Genomic DNA, 18,136 nt, shown 5'->3' with positions numbered 1-18,136 from the left:
ACTGCCACCTTGTGGATTTCATTACAACCCTTACACACTGACTTTGAATTTCTCCATTTTGCTACTAAAAAAGGAAAGCTAAATATTGCGCAGTCATCTTGAAAATCCATGAATTGTCTGTAAATGTTATTATTGATAACATATTGCTTGTAGCCTATAGAGCAGGGGTATTCAACTCTTATCCTACGAGGGCCGGAGCCTGCTGGTTTTCTCTTCTACCTGATAATTAATTGCACACACCTGGTGTCCCAGGTCTAAGTCAGGCCCTGACCAGAGAGGAACAATGCAAACGCAGTGGAACTGGCTTTTAAGTAGAGTTGAGTTTGAGGGCTATAGAGGAACAGATGAACCCTTGCATACTGAGATTTGAACAAAACGTCATAATCCTAACGTTTCGGTCATTTAGAAGACGCTCTTATCCAGTGAGACAATTAGGGTTCAATTTATTGCTCAAGGGCATATCAACAGATGTTTCACTTAGTCGGCTCGGGGTTTCGAACCAGCGACCTGTCAGTTACTGGCCCAACGCTCGTAACCGCTAGGCTCCCTGATCTGTTACAGAAGAAAATCAACAATAACCTAGAAGGAGATGGGTATTTTGATTATGGTTACCTACTATTCGGATTTCTCAAGAACAAGGCAACGACACCCCACCCCCCTCCATCCCTTATGGGCGTAATGTGTTGCTCTGCTCATAGGATCAAACTTCCCAAGTCCATGTTCGTGACCAGGATTCCAAATCGAGGTATATGGCTTCAAAGCCAATCAAGCACTTCCCAAAAGTCACGTTATAGCTGAAAGCGACACGATTCAGTGTAAATGTGCAGACAAAGCGGATCTGTTCGATATTGGGTGGAAATATGCAGCACCAGAGGAGGTATTGGTGTGACTCGTGCGTGCGTAGTAACGAATAAATAGGCACTGCACGCTCTAAATATCAGCAAATCAAACGTACTTCACCAAAAAGGTCACCGTGGATGGGATTTTGTTGACAATAGATATTCAAAACCCTGTGTTTCTTAGTGTCAAAAGCGCACCAGACGTTGCGTTGCCAAAGGACTTTATTTGATCGTTCTCGCATAGTTTCTTTTTTGGACTCTACTTGGGTCACCTGTACCCATCCTCAGCACGGTAAGCTGCTTTTTAACAGGGGTTTATTATTTTACAAGAGCAGGCTAAATCTTATTTGTTCATTGAAGCTTTATGAGAAATTGACGTTTGAGATGCTCTAACAGGTGGTTTTGTAAAGTACATACAGAGATCAATACATGCTTTTCATGTTAATGTATGTCTGTTTGCTGATTCTAAAGTTATTCATGGTTTGAATTCAATCTGTTGTGTCTGTATTCAACTATATTAAACTACAATCGAGCTGTGACGGACGGTTTATTATTGTATGGGCATGGGTTTTTCTTGAATTGACTTTGACCTGGATCAGGGTCATCATTATTTACAAACCATCCTCTTAATTAAGGAGTCACTATCCTGTTTGTCAATCAATTCTGTTGACATAGACTATTTTTGGTCATTGTTTATCAAATTAATAGTTAATTTATCGGAGGTTTGACGGTTCACCTAACTTGCCTATATGATAAATCACCAGATGAGCTGTTGTGGCATTTAGTTGATCATGAATTTTAATCAAGGCTAATTAATTCAATGTTGAGTTATTTTTAGGCTGAAACTTTTCATCAAGTCCTATTCATCAAAGGCAGATAAATATCAACCTCTCTGAAATCAACGACACTTGCTGTGATGCCTCATTATCCACATTGGCTATAGTCCAGGTTATGAAATGGAATCGATTGGTGAGGATTCATTAGCATCTTTGTCGATGGATATGGTTGATTTGATAAAGCCTAATGAAATGCACTGTGTTTAGAGCTGACAAGTTATTTTGCCATAGGTTTTGACTTTCAAATCTGTATTGATTCAGGGAAAAAATTACGTGCAGCCTCAACCAACCTGTTAATTGATGTTTGAGAATAATTCTATCCTGGCTGCCAGACGATACATGTTTGTCGTGTCCTGACAATTGCTTATTCGCAGTTGTGGATTTCTGTCAGCGTTTGTATGACGGATCGATGTTAAAATATCCTATTGATACATTTCAAATATTTAGGCATGTCATTATCTATAGCCTATATTGTATGTCTCCGACAGCTATTCTTTCTCATCTCCTTACAGTTCATGTGACTTTTCATCTTGGATAAAATAAGAGCGGTTTCACAGAAATTGACAGTGCGCTTTGGAGTGAGGATTTTTTGTACTGTATTTTAGGAGTGATGGCGGCGTCTGCACCTTCCTCCTCTGGCGGGGAACCGGATCCCAACTCGACAAATTTACGACCACCAGGCACAAGTAGGTCCATCACAAATAAAACGCTATTTCAATTGTGCTATTTACTTTGTGAGCAATGCCATTAATCATTTCCATGGAGGAAAATAACTGTACACTACCATACTAAATGCCACCCAACAAATCACCGCAGCATTGCATGCGCAGCGGACCTCCCGGCTTCATGCTTGATAGACGAATCTTGCTGTCAAAACTAAAAACACGAATCTTGCTGTCAAAACTAAAAACACGAACTGTCGGTATTGATAAAGACGAAAATCGCCAAAGAATTTAGCTTTATCTTTCAAAATAATATTACAGCCTACTTTAATTATTTTTATTATGTTATTTGCCTATTATTATTTATTAGGCTTTTATTAGATTACTATTGCATTTCAGAAAGAAGTAGGTTCTATTTTGTTCTGTGGATTTCCTCCGCCCTGGTTGAAAAGTGAGTGTGTGATGTTTAGGGGGTAATTATGCTCAAAGTAGGGTTAATTGTAGCCACACTAAAGCCCCGTTTATACCTGCTTCTAACTTGCTTCCTTTGCCTTGATCTTTTCCCATTCTGATTGTTGTGCCAACATTTTAATACAGGTGTAGACAATGAAGACACATTGGGATCTGATCGTGATCAGATAATCCTGCCCACCTCCGATGGTAGTCATGCACGCATTGTGTCTGAATATCTTACAAGTGTAGACAGATCTGGACATAGAAACCATTTAAATCATTATTTTGCATAAAGGAAGGGACCAGGAAATCTCGTTACAATGTAGACACAGTGGGCAGATAACGGACACATTTGAATACCATGTGTAGACACATTTCTGGAAATGTGGGCACAATCAGAATGTATACAAGTCAGCACAAAGGACTCATGTTAGCACCAGGTATAAACTGGGCTTAAATTGGCCCTAATAGCGTGTGTTCAAGCTCCATATTGTAATCTCCATCAGCTGAGGGGGGATGTAGCCCATAATGTAGAGATGTAAGCAGGCTCTACCTCAATACTCTTCATTATCCAAGAGCTATTGATGAAAAACACATAATATATAGCCGACATCCCAATTAGTCATCCAAGCACATTCCAATTTTGTTGCAAAGTTTTTCCTTAGGCCTACACACAATGATAAAGCTCTGATTTGATATTGACAACACCCCAGATTAAGCTACGCAATTTAACATGAAGTCAGATCAGATGTATTCAAATAGAAAAACTGCCCCTCCGTTTTTCTCAAGAGATTTAGTCAATGCTGGATTTGCGAAAACCATTAAACTGGTGTCATGCCAGTATTACATGTAGACATGTGGATCTTGCTTTTTGTCTGTGTCTTTATTGACATCGATGCATGATTTACGCGAAAACCCGAATCACGTACGTGGATCTCATGCCTATTCCGCTCATAATTGGCCCAGTTAGGCTATTTGGCAATATACACGTCTTATTTCAGATCTTTCTGTTGCCTTTGTATTTTCTTTCATGAGTGAAACCTTGGCGTAGATTCTGGTCCAGAATTCTGTGAGTCGGTGTGGAGCTGTCTGCCCCTTGTCCCTTTCACTGGCCTCTCACAAAATTCTTCAATTCCTAGACCTAGACTGCTGTTTCATCAACATTTCCCCATCCATCGCTTTGAGTTCGTAATTATCTTAGCAGAAATAATGCCTTTGAGGCCTAATGTAAGGGCCCTCTCAATAGTTTCCCTAAACTATTTTAGGCTATGACGCTTGGTGTGGAGTTGCTCATGGATGCACTAGAAAATTGGGAATGAAGATATGTGGTAAGTTTGCTATTTTCATGTCATGTATTTAATGTTCATGTTTAGGCTATATTGTTCCCATGTTTTTCTCGTAGAATGTTTCTATGTAGAATATTTTATGTGGTGTTCAACGCGGAGCAAGCAGACCATTCTCAAATCTGAGGAATATGGGCTATGTTGGTCTGGAACACAAAGACTGCCGACTGGGTGGCTGTGGTTACGGGCTTTTCTTCCCCTTTCTGTTTTCTCTTGTCGCATGAGTGGGTTTTCATGATGAAAGGATGATTATGTCCATGATGATTTATTACCACGGAATTTATAGTGACAAACCTATTTTTTTATGAATATGAAAAGCAGTTTGAAAAACTGCAGAGACCACAGGCATAGGTCCATAAATAAATATAAAGGTCTACGTTGGCGTCTAAAAATGGAAGATGAGCTGTCTTTAGTCTTGCATATGTTTTCAATATGAGTGTCTGTTTTCTTACCCAGCTATTACATCTTTGAATTCGTAGGCCCTAATAAAAATCGTACTCTTGCGCCATCCCATGGCGTACTTGAGAAATATAGTCCTCCCTTTGCCGATGTGTAATGACCTTGGAATACACAATTAGCCAACTAACTAACTGTAGGTTATTCAACCCCCTTCAATTTTGGGGGTTCATTTCGAATGAACATGTACAGTGGATTTTACTACATTAATTGTAGTAGGCCTAATCAACTAGTACGTAGCCTACCATACTGTCTTTATTTTTGCTTGGCCATGTCTTTGTCTTAATATATTATCTCGGTAGCCTATATTTTTATAACTGAGCGGGGGTCATTCATTAAAGGTATAGCCTATTTGGTGGAATGGTTGGTATCGGTCCTTATCATGAGAGCTCATCTGAAGAGAAAAGATGAACGAGACGCGCCTGAAATCGTAATTCGTCAAGGTTCTGTTTAACGGAGATAGCGCTGTCAGTCAGTCTTCTGCTCCCCAATACGAACCGATTAAGTGGAAGCCAAATGCCTTAGCCCTATCTGATATGGCCAAGCGTTGGGTCAGTTATTGTTCCATCAGGGCCAATCAATGCCCGAGAGTATGGGCCTAATGCAAATACATTTCAAGTTTGATGTTTTAATGCGATGTTACGTTTTGGTTTTATCTGATTCACTATCCGGTTATAGGCCTATTGGCACTTTCATCTCTGTTTTTTAAGTGCATTGATATTATTGGTCCAAAAACATCAAACTTTCCATTTTGCTTGACAAAGTGAAATGTTGGTTAAATAGGACTTCACGTGAGACAGAAACAAGCTTGTTCAGACTATAGTCTAACATCTCCTTTAAAAAAAAAAGTGAAATCATAAAAAAACATTATTACATGACATAAACGAAATAAAATGATTTAAAATGAAATAAAACCAACTTTGATCTTTTGAAATGCTTTTATTACTCCAAAGGGTGTGGGCTATGGCATATAATTGGGTTTCGCATCTTATAGAGCTAGATATATTATCTGAAATATTGCGCTCTTTATAGTCAAATAAGATCACATTGCAGGATTTTTTAATGATTAATAATCTCAGCAGGAGATTTGGAAAATGTGTTATTTTTAGAAGAGCCCATCTAGAAAAATTGGTAGGGCTAAATTGGTAAGGCTAAATTGGTAAGGCTAAATAAGATGTGAGTTAATGTGGTGTTCTCCACGGGCCTATGAGCAGATAGGCTATAAAATGTCCCATATATCATCACATCCCAGTCCAACTATTAGATCTGTCTTCAGGCTTGCATGACATCGGTTCATTGTGTGCTCTTCCCTGCTTACTGAAGTGGAATCTCTCGGAGGGACTTCATACGAATGTACATACACTAAATTACGGATATTTGTTTTTGCTTGGCTGGATTTTTGTGCTGATGTCACGGGGCTCAACCTCCCACTGACTGTTCCTCCCATAAATGGGCTTCCATGGACAGGATGGGAATTAGGCTACCTCAACTAGCCTACACCACAGCATTGTCAGTTCAACCAGTGAGAGTAGTTTAGGCATGTGTTTTGTGTAAAAAGGGTGTCATCAAAATGTTTGGGATTGGGAGTGATGATAGTAATCCCTCATTTGAATGCTCTGCCCCTTGCAACAATTTAGGATTTTTGCAGAAGAACAATAACCTCGAGGAGAAAATTAGTTCCTTCAAGGAAAGATCGTCTAAGGACCTGCTTGATAACAGCGACAGGGATTCCCGTTTCAGACGCACGGAGACGGACTTTTCCAATCTGTTTGCTAGAGGTAATTGGCCGAGTTATGTCCATTATGGGAAATATAGGCCTATCAATCAAAATGATAAGCATTGTGTAGGGATCTTGATCATGTTCGTTTTGTGCAGTTGTTTTACAATAAATGGAACTTGAGTAAACTTGAAAAAGTTAATTATCTTACTGATGCGAAGATTAGGCTGATTTGAAAATACTGATTTACCAAATGTTTATCATCTAAATCTCAGTTATTTCTTTCGGTGTATTGATATTTCACGACTTTAAGGACAATACACACATCACAGTTTAGGGGAAGTTTTTAAAACACATATTGAGAAAAATAATTTAAAAAAAACTGAAATCATTAGGCTGTTGGTAATTTAAATTGAATTGATTGCTATGTCTAATTAAAATGAACATTCACCATTTGTTTGACCGTAATAACCTTCTAGATCAATTTGTAAGTGGCTGAACAATAGCCTAGGTCACTCAGGGACACTCACTGGAGAAATAGCAAAAATAGTCATTCATTTGTTGCTAAAAAAAAATGACTTTCTAATTGATACAATTTATTCCCGCTTTGGAGAAGAAACTAAAATACATCGTTTTCTAGGAGTTGGGAAGTAGAATGAACTCATGACAAATTCTACAGAAGATTGTGAAAGTGACCTCTTCAGACACACTTAAGTGATGAAGGATGCCAACAAAAGGGATTGATTTATTTTTTCGAAAACGAGAAAAAACGAAAATATCGACATGCTTCAATTTTTCACACTAGATTTATTACCAGCCAAAAATGGAGAGGAGCCAACCATGCAGTTCTTGTTGGAGGTGGTGGATATTCTCACAAACTACGTCCGGAAGACCTTCGACAGATCCACCAAGGTCCTGGACTTCCACCACCCCCACCAGCTGCTGGAGGGCATGGAGGGCTTCAACCTGGAGCTGTCCGACCAGCCTGAGTCTCTGGAGCAGATCCTGGTGGACTGCAGGGATACCCTGAAATATGGAGTGAGAACAGGTGAGGACAGAGGAGGCATGAAGCAGAGCTAACCCTCAGCGTAATCTATATCTCCCATTTGTCTACAATGTGGTTTAATGATTACAGATGATCCCATAGTTAAACGATGAAACTTTCATGAGAAACGTATTAACGACAAATGCTGTTGTCTTCCTCCTAGGTCACCCCAGGTTTTTCAACCAGCTATCCACTGGTTTAGACATCATTGGGTTGGCAGGAGAATGGCTCACCTCCACTGCAAACACTAACATGTGAGTGGTCTTTATTTCCCACAGTTATTGTTCATTTATGATACATTTTAAATGTGTTTATTATCAAAAGTCACAGGATCCTCAAATATTGTAAATATATGTACAGTATATCGGTTATTAAAGTCCTCTTGATTTTGTGCAAAATGTCATGTGAACAATTTTGCCTAGACCAATGATCTTAGTTAGAGTGACAACATAGCTCTCGGTTTAGGCTGGGATTGTGATAAGGGGTTGATAGATCTAATTTAGCAGTGAGTGGATTTCCTGTGGGTGAATGTAAGTCTGGCACGGAAGAAAAATGACATTTCCTACCATTTTTCAAATGGCCTTGGAAGATTCTGGCTCCAAGATGAAGGTTAGTAGAAGTGACATAATTGGGGCCCCTTGATGAGCTTCTAAACGAAGGATCCTGAGCATGCTCTCCAAGCCGCCACTTAAGAGAGTCAAATGTGACATGGCAAGCATGAAGAGGAGAGACGGGAATTAGTCATCTGTTGTTTGCTGCATTATCGTTGTAGTCAGATAACACAGCCCGGCAGGGAAATCTAATTGCATATTGATTAGCGATTGAATGTTACATGGGGCGGTTGTTTTATGTAGTACTCTTTGGATCAGAGATAACGGTACCTCGTCAGAATGAGATTCTCCCTTGAGATCTGCTGCAGAAGTGTGAGCAACAGACATGGTGATATTGCTTTTTCAGTGGGAATTGGCAATCTGGATGAGACAGCATTCTGATTCACCAGGTGTCCAGGGACTTGTCCAAGATACAAGTTGATGCTTCATTGACCATTGGCTATTGTTGACTGGTACACACAGATTATCAGCTGAGGCTGCCGAGTCATTTAAGGCAACTGGCCCAAGTGTATCGCCTGCTGTAACATGGTGATCTTGTCTATGATGTCAGCCTAAAAACCCGCCAGGGCATTGTAAAAACCATCATACATTTTTTTTTTTTAAAACACTATACGAAAAGTGTCGTCGCCTAAGCACTGATGAAACACAGCATTTCTGCGTGGTTAAGAGCCAGAGTCTTCTGGGTGGTCATGGTGTTGTCATTCCTATTTAAAAACAGCACAGAAATACAAGCTCACCACCAAGGCTGAGGCTCTTCATGTCAAGCATTCATTTGTTTTCCCTGGCCCCTGGCTTAATAAAAGGTTGCAACCCTCTCCTGATTTAGCTTTCTATTTATTGTCATCTCCAAAGGACCCCCCCCCCCCCCCCCCCGTTTTGAAGAGTCTTTAGTTTGTCAAGCTCATTGACGTGACGCTGAAGAGTGTTCTGGTGAGTGTGTTAGCCCGTGTGCTGCATGGCAACGCTACCGTAGACAAATTGAATCCGAGGGCTCTGACTGCATACATATTTGTTATTTGCATTAGCTAATTACCACATCATCATTAATGACACTTATTGATTGACACTAATTGGTTGACAATCATGTCACAGGGCTGTCATCGGGATTAGTCTACATGGGTGAGCGAGCGAAAATTAATTTGGGACCTGACTCTTAACTTTTTTATCTTTTTTAAAATGTTGTCCCTGGATGTGCCAGCAAGAGAAGTAAAACATGTGTGCTGTGTGTATGGCACAGTGCGATACATTGTATTGTCCCTCTAATGCATTGACTTTCATTGCATGAATAGACAGGCAGTGTAATTAGGAGAGCATTGGTCAGTACAGAGTGAAGATGGATGAGCTACTGTGGTCGGGCATCCATTTAATTCGACATTGATATCGCACTACCCTGGAGGGACTTCTGTAACATGTTCTAATGATATGGAAACAATCATTTATTTTTGCAATTGTGATTGCGTTGTATAACCATGCCTGTAATCCTATCATTTCTATTGTAAAAGGTGAAACGACCATTCTTCCATCATTCCTCTCAGAGGGATGGGCCTCGAGTGTAATATACTGTATGTAGTAAAATCACATTCAAAACAAGCTCAGTGGAAGCTGGCCTCTAGACAACCCTCAGACACGAAGATAACGGCATTCTTATTGTGCTACATCCCATTTCTAGCCTCTTCTTCTTGCTAACTCAGAGGCAAGAGCTCCCTCTTAGTGGCATATTCTTATTGGACTTCCGCCGATGTGACATTCGTGTTCTTTCTCATTCCACTGCAACAAATGGTATCCCTAACACAATGTGACAGAGCTATCATTGAACCGTGGCTGCGTTAAAAGTAGTATGCGCGTTCCATGCGTTCTCTGGCTTCAAAGTGCCACTGCTCAATATACACTATGAGAAACATATGTAATGACAATTCAAGAACACAACAAACTAAAAACCAATTATGTAAAAAAGAAAATGAAAAAATGAGCTACAATTATTGGCTGTTATCTCTATGGTGATTCATTATCTTGGGATTTTTCCACCTGCCTTCATTGATTCTGCTCATGTCAATATAGACCAGGTAGATATGAGAAACAAATGGCAATAGGAGAGTTCAAGACCAATCATAGGATGGATTTATATTGGTAGTGGGTAACTGGAGACCGGTGCTCTGTTTCAGGTTCACCTATGAGATCGCTCCAGTCTTTGTGCTCATGGAACAGCTGACGCTGAAGAAGATGAGGGAGATCATTGGCTGGCCTGACGGAGAAGGCGATGGGATATTCTCACCAGGTGAAGACTATGTTGATCTACTGCTGTCAATTCATCCATGCCTTGAGAATCTGAGATGGGAAAAAACCCACGGTTACAGATGAGTATTCCAAAACTTCAGATAATAGAATGCAGTTTAGTGAAAGATTGCGTGTCTGTGCAGGTGGAGCGATTTCCAATATGTACAGTGTGATGACCGCCCGCTACAAGTTCTTCCCTGAAGTCAAGACCAAAGGCATGACTGCTGCCCCCAGATTGGTGCTCTTCACCTCGGAGCACGTAAGCCTCATTCAGTCTCCTCGCAACATCTGATTATAACATGCATTTTCACATCACAATATATCTCCAGTCTCAGAAACAGTATTATGTGACCAAAACAAAGTCTTACTGTTTCTGATTGTGTCACTCCTCGATTGACCCGGTCTATTCTGTATGAAGAGTTCACACAGATTCAAAGCTACAAAATGGCCCTCATTGAAACAGGTTAAAACAATTGGACGGTACAGCTGACTGTATCTCTGCCCTCAGCTGATAGGCTAGTAGTCTAATGCCATGGTCATGTGTTTTGACAGAGTCACTACTCTATAAAGAAAGCCAGTGCTGCTTTGGGCTTTGGAACAGAAAACCTGATCCTGTTGAGCACAGATGAGAGGTTGGTGGATGCATGTCCAATACACGGCACTGTGTGAAACAACCCAATGAAAACCTGCCTTTTGACTGTCTGTTTGCCTCTCTAGAGGGAGAGTCATTCCTGCTGATTTGGAAGCCAAGGTCATCGACGCCAAGGCGCGGGTGAGTTTCAAACTGTCAGACTATCAACATCAAATTGTGAATTCGTTCTCAACTGAAGACGTTATTTCACTTCTGTTTGTTTCTGCACTGAAACGGAATTCTTACGAGAACAGCTGCCTTATATGAATCCCAGTCGTTAACGGAATAGTCCGGTCGTTATTTGTTTACAAAACTAAAAACGTGTCTACTTTCATTTTAGGGTTAGTGCTTATGCCTCCTCAAATATTATCTTACCCACGGCTGCTAGTTCCAAAGTACAGTCTCCTGAAGCGAATTCCGTTAGTGGAGGGAGGTGATAGCAGGCTCTCTACAATGGGCGTGCAGTTCTGCTGTGACAAGGGCTTGCCAAGAGAAATAGTCAAATGTCTGTGAATTCTGCTCTAACCAATATATTTTCAGTCAAAGATGGCAGAAACTGAAGAATGCAAGCATTTCAATTCACTGCAATCATGTAAGAACCCATATTCATTCTGATGGGTTATGCTTGCAGGGTTGTGTCCCAATGTTCGTGAATGCTACAGCTGGTTCCACAGTGTATGGAGCGTTCGACCCCATCCATGAGATTGCCGACATCTGCGAGAAATACAACATGTGGCTACATGTTGATGTAAGGGCATCTTCCTATTATGTGTACAGGAAGGTTATTGTGATATTGATCATTTCAGGGTTGATTGCGGTACATTTTCATGGCGGGCTAAGGTTTAGTTTAAACACGTCAGCCATTCTCAGGTCTATTCCTTATCCTCAAAACAAACCGTTGTTTTTGTTCAGGGTGCATGGGGAGGAGGCCTACTGATGTCCAGGAAGCACAGGCACAAGCTGCGTGGCGTGGAGCGGTAGGCTACAGCCCTGACAACCGACAATGGTCACACACACACACACACACATTGGTGACTGTGGCCTGTCTTACAGCCTGTGTTCCGTGTTTACAGGGCCAACTCAGTCACCTGGAACCCTCACAAGATGATGGGTGTGCCACTGCAGTGCTCTGCCATTCTGGTCAGAGAGAGGGTACGAGCAATTACTGACTGACTGCGTTTTCACTTATGGTGTATGATTAGCAACGGTCATCGAAATGGTAGTAAATGCAACAATTGGACAATGGATGAAGATACGTCAACCTTTTTGAATATCTATAATCCATCAGACATTAACTGAATTATAGCACATAAAACATTTTACTAGCACAGGCAAATAATGGCTGGAGTTCAGGGATTTTGGTGGGAATTCAAGCTATTCAATTTATTGTGAAATGTATTTTTTTTCTTCTTAGAATGCACGCATACATACATTTTGTTATTGCATCAGTTATTTTTTTATTTTGTTTTAAAATAAAGAAAATGTTATGTGCCTCATTTGCATAAACACAGCAGGTGTTTTTGCATATATGAATACATTAACATGAAGGGGTGGAACAGGGCTGAAACCACCAAACACTTGCTCTGTCTACCCTATACCGCCACTCACCTACACTGTCTAGACGGCCTCATTAACTACTGTTGTCACGGTCTCTTGCACAATTCCGTGTTTTAATAGCAGGTTACCCTCTGATAAAACATCTACAGGCTTGGCTCTAGATTACACCTATCTATACATACTTCACATTGTTTGCGAGATCAGACATAATATCACTATAATCCGGGTGCTCATTTTTGGAAGTTGCTTTCATTTCAGCGCATCTCATTTCTATTAAACTGTATTATTAAATGATTACTTTTCTCAATTCCACAAAAAATGAACACCCATCAAAATAAAGTTAGCTTTCTTCTCTTTCTAGTGATGTAAGTGTCGATGGTGTGTTAAATCCTCGATGAAGCTTCAGTGTTCTTACAGATTCCAAGGGAAGCCGATGTACAGTGCCTTCGGAAAGTATTCAGACCCCTTGACTTTTTCCACAATTTGTTAAGTTACAGACTAATTCTAAAATTGATTCAATCGTTTTTTTTCTCTCGTCAATCTACACACAATACCCCATAATGACCAAGCAAAAACAGGTTTGTAGACATTTTTGCTAATTCATAAAAATACAAAAATACAAATATTACTTTACTCAGTACTTTGTTGAAGCACCTTTGGCAGCAATTAAATCCTAGAGTCTTCTTGGATATGATGCTACAAGCTTGGCACATCTGTATTTGGGGAGTTTCTCCAATTCTTCTCTGCAGATCCTCTCAAGCTCTGTCAGGTTGGATGGGGAGCGTTGCTGCAGAGCTATTTTCAGGTCTCTCCAGAGATGTTCGTCGGGTTCAAGTCAGGGTTCTGGTTGGGCCACTCAAGGACATTTAGAGACTTGTCCAAAAGCGACTCCTGCGTGGTCTTGGCTGTGTGATTCGGGTCATTGTCCTGTTGGAAGGTGAACCTTCACCCCAGTCTGAGGTCCTGAGCGCTCTGGAGCAGGTTTTCATCAAGGATCTCTGTACTTTGCTCTGTTCAGCTTTAGGAAACAGGATGTACCTGAGCTCAACTTCGAGTCTCATAGCAAAGGGTCTGAATACTTATGTAAATATTGTACAAACGCTTCTAAAAACCTGTTTTCGCTTTGCCATTATGGGGTATTGTGTGTAGATTGCAGAGGATTTATTTCATTTAATCCATTTTAGAATAAGGCTGTAAAGTAACAAAATATGGAAAAAGTCAAGGGGTCAGAATTCTTTCTGAAGGCACTGTATTCCATTGAGCCCATTTCAGCCAGTGTTTGACAGGTCATTACAAACATTTTGGCGGCCGTAACATTAACGGGGAAAAAACGACAGGCACAAGCAAGAGTATGAAAGAGTCACAGGAGTAAAGCCAGATTTAAGTGACCAAGTGGATTTTTCAACCCTCAAACACAGGAAATAGATGTCTGAAAAAGACAGATCCTTAGGTGGGCGGGGCATGCGCCCTACTAGTGTATGCCGTGAAATACTCAAGTTAGGTCACAAGTCAGAGATCTGGCATACTATAACATATGAATACAGCCCCGTTTGAAGGCACCATTGAACTCTACGTATCTGCCTCTCGCCTTTAACCACACCATTGATCTTTACAGGGAGTTTTATCAGGCTGCAACTCAATGTGTGCTGGCTACCTCTTCCAACCTGACAAACAGTACGATGTATCGTACGACACGGGGGATAAGGCCATCCAGTGTGGACGACACGTAGATATCTTCAAATTCTGGCTCATGTGGAAAGCAAAGGTATGTGCACGTATCTCCCCAAGCTTTTGTTCTAATACTAAATCTGTCTATATTATGTTAAGCATGTGAAAGGGATTGATCTTTGGATGCTGATCTTGTACCAGGTAACAAACAAAAAAAAGACAAATGTTTGATATTCATTCTCTATCTGTGTATATTTCCGCTCCAACAGGGAACAATAGGGTTTGAACACCACATCGACAAGTGCTTGGACCTCTCGCATTATCTCTATACTAAAATCAGGGACCGTGAGGGCTATCAGATGGTGTTCGAGGGAGAGGTGAGATTGATCGCACTGCGTTTTCTACTCTGTTTCCAAAGATAGTAATATCTTCCAATGGATTACCCTAAGCATCAGAGATATCGGAACTATCTGATGAGTCAGAAGTCATTAATAACTGAGGTGCCCAAAAGGGTTCTGAGCAACACAATGTAGTGAGGCAGGTCTGCCTGAGGTGGCAGGCAGAATCCTCAGTTGAACTCCTTGTGGATTTATGAATTTATAGATGTGGGATCTTAAATTTGACTGGCTTTGTCGCGGAAGTAAAATAATCCTGCAGCAGGTTATTCTCAGAAAAGTGATCATTTCTTGCAGGAAATGAGTTTTGATAGGCTACGTCGTTATGTAGACCAATATTGATGTTGTGTCATTTTATTATAAGTTCTTGGGTACTTTTTACCCCTTTTCCTTCACAATTTCATGATATCCATTTGGTAGTTACAGTCTTGTCCCATCGCTGCAACTCCCATTCGGACTCGAGAGAGAGAGGCGAAGGTCGAGAGTTATGCATCTTCCGAAACACAACCCTGCCAAGCCGCACTGCTTCTTGACACACTGCTCGCTTAACCCGGAAGCCAGCCGCACCAATGTGTCGGAAGAAACATTGGCGAACGAAGTCAGCGTGCATGCACCCGGCCCAACACAAGGAGTCGCTAGACCGCAATGGGACATGGACATCCCGGCCGGCCAAACCCTCCCCTAACCCGGACGACGCTGGGCCAATTGTGCTCTGCCTAATGGGTCTCCCAGTCATGGGTGACTGCGAAACAGCCTGGGATCGAACCTGGGTCTATAGTGACGCCTCAAGCACTGCGATGCAGTGCCTTAAACCTCTGTGCCACTCGGGAGGCCCCCGATCTTGTGTTATTAAGATATATAGGCCTCCCGAGTGGCGCAGTGGTTAAGGGCGCTGTACTGCAGCGCCAGCTGTGCCATCAGAGACTCTGGGTTCGCGCCCAGGCTCTGTCGTAACCGGCCGCGACCGGGAGGTCCATGGGGCGACGCACAATTGGCCTAGCGTCGTCCGGGTTAGGGAGGGCTTGGTCGGTAGGGATGTCCTTGTCTCATCCATCGCGCACCAGCGTCTCCTGTGGCGGGCTGGGCGCAGTGCGCGCTAACCAAGGTTGCCAGGTGCACAGTGTTTCCTCCGACACATTGGTGCGACTGGCTTCCGGGTTGGATGCGCGCTGTGTTAAAGAAGCAGTGCGGCTAGGTTGGGTTGTGTATCAGAGGACGCATGACTTTCAACCTTCGTCTCTCCCGAGCCCGTACGGGAGTTGTAGCGATGAGACAAGATAGCTACCACAAGATAGCTAGCTACCACAACAATTGGACACCATGAAAAAGGGGTAAAAATAAAATAAATAAAAAAGATATATAAAATGGCTGTTGTTGATGTCGGAGTAGTAGGACATTTATTCTGTCTGGTACTCAGTGAATTTATGTAAATTACAAGGCTAATTTGAATTTCTGCGACAACAGACTAATCAAATTAAGATACGACATCGTACATAGCCTCAGCTCTTTATTTGGCCTCTTACTGAGGTTGGTACTTCTTCAGACCATGCATTGAGTAAAGACACTGACAAACAATGTTGTCTCCGATTTCTTTCCACAGCCCCAGCACACGAATGTCTGCTTCTGGTACCTTCCGCCAGGCATTCGTGACATGCCCGATGGTCAAGAGAGGCGGGACAGGTTGCATAAGGTAAGGACACGTCAGCTTTGGTCTATAAAGACTATATTTTGTGTTCACATGAGACAGCACTTGTAACGGATGTGAAACGGCTAGCTTAGTTAGCAGTGTGCGCTAAATAGCGTTTCAATCGGTGACGTCACTTGCCCTGAGACCTTGAAGTAGTAGTTCCCCTTGCTCTGCAAGGGCAGCGGCTTTTGTGGAGCGATGGGTAACGATGCTTCGAGGGTGACTGTTGATGTGTGCAGAAGGTCCCTGGTTCGCGCCCGGGCGAGGGGACGGTTTAAAGTTATACTGTTACACACTGACCTACTGTATAGTTCTCTGAATTGTCCTTGTCTCTAAACCAGGTGGCCCCCAAGATCAAGGCGTTGATGATGGAGTCTGGAACTACCATGGTGGGCTACCAGCCTCAGGGAGACAAGGTCAACTTCTTCCGCATGGTCATCTCCAATCCTGCCGCCACCAGGTCAGATATCGACTTCTTGACCGATGAGATTGAGAGACTGGGGCATGACTTGTAAGGGCCACGCTCAGTAGGAGGATGTTGCCCTTTGACCTTTCGGTCTCAGCTTTGTCATGTCCAGCTCGAAAAAGACCCTGAACTACAGCAAGCTTCATATTCCTGTTGTCTCTTGACCAATCATGTAGGACTTTGAAACTTCAGCTGCTTGTAGGACCTTTTTAGGTAAGCTGTGATCTCATGTGTTTCCTGTCTGCTCTGTCTTTTAGCAGTGACTATGCCATAGTTAAATCTAACAATAACTATTGTACAGTATAGCCTACATAAGAGAATACATATTCAAATCCTGAGTGACCTTGAGAGATCTTTTTCAGTAAGAGACAGAGCACAATGCAAAGGACCTCATGGCATGGATGTGCACAGTATTGTAAGTTACTGTATATATACAGTATACCTAGATATATACAGTATATTATAATGTACTGACTATTGGTGCTGTGTGTTGTCCATGTAATTATTAGGCCAGATGCACTATATGAAACACTACATTATATCCTGGCTGCTCTTCCCCTTCCATATTAAGTAGAGGGAATATAACACAGTCAATGTAACAGGTACTGTATTCTGTTGCTGCGTTTGAGATAATGAATTTTGGGGAGATTGTGTAGTATGTATATAGTATATACATACTATAGTATATAGTATGTACATATACATATATAGTATGGTTACATTGCTTTTGTGGAAAATATATATGTCCTAGTTTTTCAGTAACACACGTTCCAATGATTATAAAAACACTAAATATACATAATTTAATAGACAAATCACTTTATTTATATCCAGACAGTATGTGTGTGAAATAGTTACCGATTTCCATTTGTAATGTGTCCTTACTTGTATTTTGAAACAGTACTGTATATTACCCGAATGTTTTGAATAATGAGATTAAAGGTATTTTAGTTTATTTGTGAACCAAAGAAGGGTATACTGACAAATATATACAGTGGGGCAAAAAAGTATTTAGTCAGCCACCAATTGTGCAAGTTCTCCCACTTAAAAAGATGAGAGGCCTGTAATTTTCATCATAGGTACACTTTAACTATGACAGACAAAATGAGAAAACAAAATCCAGAAAATCACATTGTAGGATTTTTAAATGAATTTATTTGCAAATTATGGTGGAAAATAAACTTTTGTTATTGACCAAATACTTATCTCAATACTTTGATATATACCCTTTGTTGGCAATGACAGAGGTCAAAGGTTTTCACACACTGTTGCTGGTATTTTGGCCCATTCCTCCATGCAGATCTCCTCTAGAGCAGTGATGATGTTTTGGGGCTGTTGATGGGCAACACAGACTTTCAACTCCCTCCAAAGATTTTCTATGGGGTTGAGATCTTGAGACTGGCTAGCCCACTCCACGACCTTGAAATGCTTCTTACGAAGCCACTCCTTCGTCGCCCGGGCGGTGTGTTTGGGATCATTGTCATGCTGAAAGACCC

General features: G+C 41.5%; 1 protein-coding gene across 3 annotated transcripts; it reads left to right on the top strand.

The window, feature by feature from the left end:
- The first annotated feature begins 344 nt into the window (after nt 1–344).
- On the top strand, nt 345–17,608 carry LOC110501463 (glutamate decarboxylase 1). Of its 3 annotated transcripts, none has more exons than XM_090215615.1 (17): nt 345–745; nt 2,281–2,361; nt 4,056–4,118; nt 6,227–6,367; nt 7,112–7,354; nt 7,515–7,605; nt 10,125–10,237; nt 10,380–10,495; nt 10,789–10,868; nt 10,954–11,008; nt 11,499–11,615; nt 11,780–11,844; nt 11,941–12,019; nt 14,040–14,189; nt 14,362–14,469; nt 16,088–16,177; nt 16,516–17,608. In XM_090215615.1, the coding sequence occupies exons 1-17, from the start codon at nt 469–471 to the stop codon at nt 16,687–16,689; spliced, it is 2,043 nt and encodes a 680-aa protein (XP_090071741.1). In that variant the 5' UTR covers nt 345–468; the 3' UTR covers nt 16,690–17,608. The 3 variants fall into 3 exon arrangements, with proteins under 3 accessions (XP_090071741.1, XP_021434724.1, XP_021434725.1); XM_021579049.3 differs by having other exon boundaries at nt 740–1,131; XM_021579050.3 differs by lacking the exon at nt 4,056–4,118 and having other exon boundaries at nt 740–1,131.
- Nucleotides 17,609–18,136: the final 528 nt, after the last annotated feature.

The sequence above is a fragment of the Oncorhynchus mykiss genome, chromosome 22 (assembly GCF_057628025.1).
Source record: "Oncorhynchus mykiss isolate SJ-2025 chromosome 22, ASM5762802v1, whole genome shotgun sequence".
In the NCBI taxonomy this organism is placed as follows: domain Eukaryota; kingdom Metazoa; phylum Chordata; class Actinopteri; order Salmoniformes; family Salmonidae; genus Oncorhynchus; species Oncorhynchus mykiss.
Note: the sequence above shows the minus strand (reverse complement) of the source record. Positions and strands in the feature narration are given on the sequence as shown.

What these genes read in the sequence shown, in the direction of transcription:
- LOC110501463 (XM_090215615.1), top strand. Translation starts at nt 469, where the DNA reads ATGTTTCACTTAGTCGGCTCGGGGTTTCGAACCAGCGACCTGTCAGTT. An exon ending in CGATGGGATATTCTCACCAG is followed by an intron (nt 10,238 to 10,379) that starts GTGAAGACTATG and finishes GTGTCTGTGCAG; the next exon opens with GTGGAGCGATTTCCAATATG. An exon ending in GGCTCATGTGGAAAGCAAAG is followed by an intron (nt 14,190 to 14,361) that starts GTATGTGCACGT and finishes CCGCTCCAACAG; the next exon opens with GGAACAATAGGGTTTGAACA.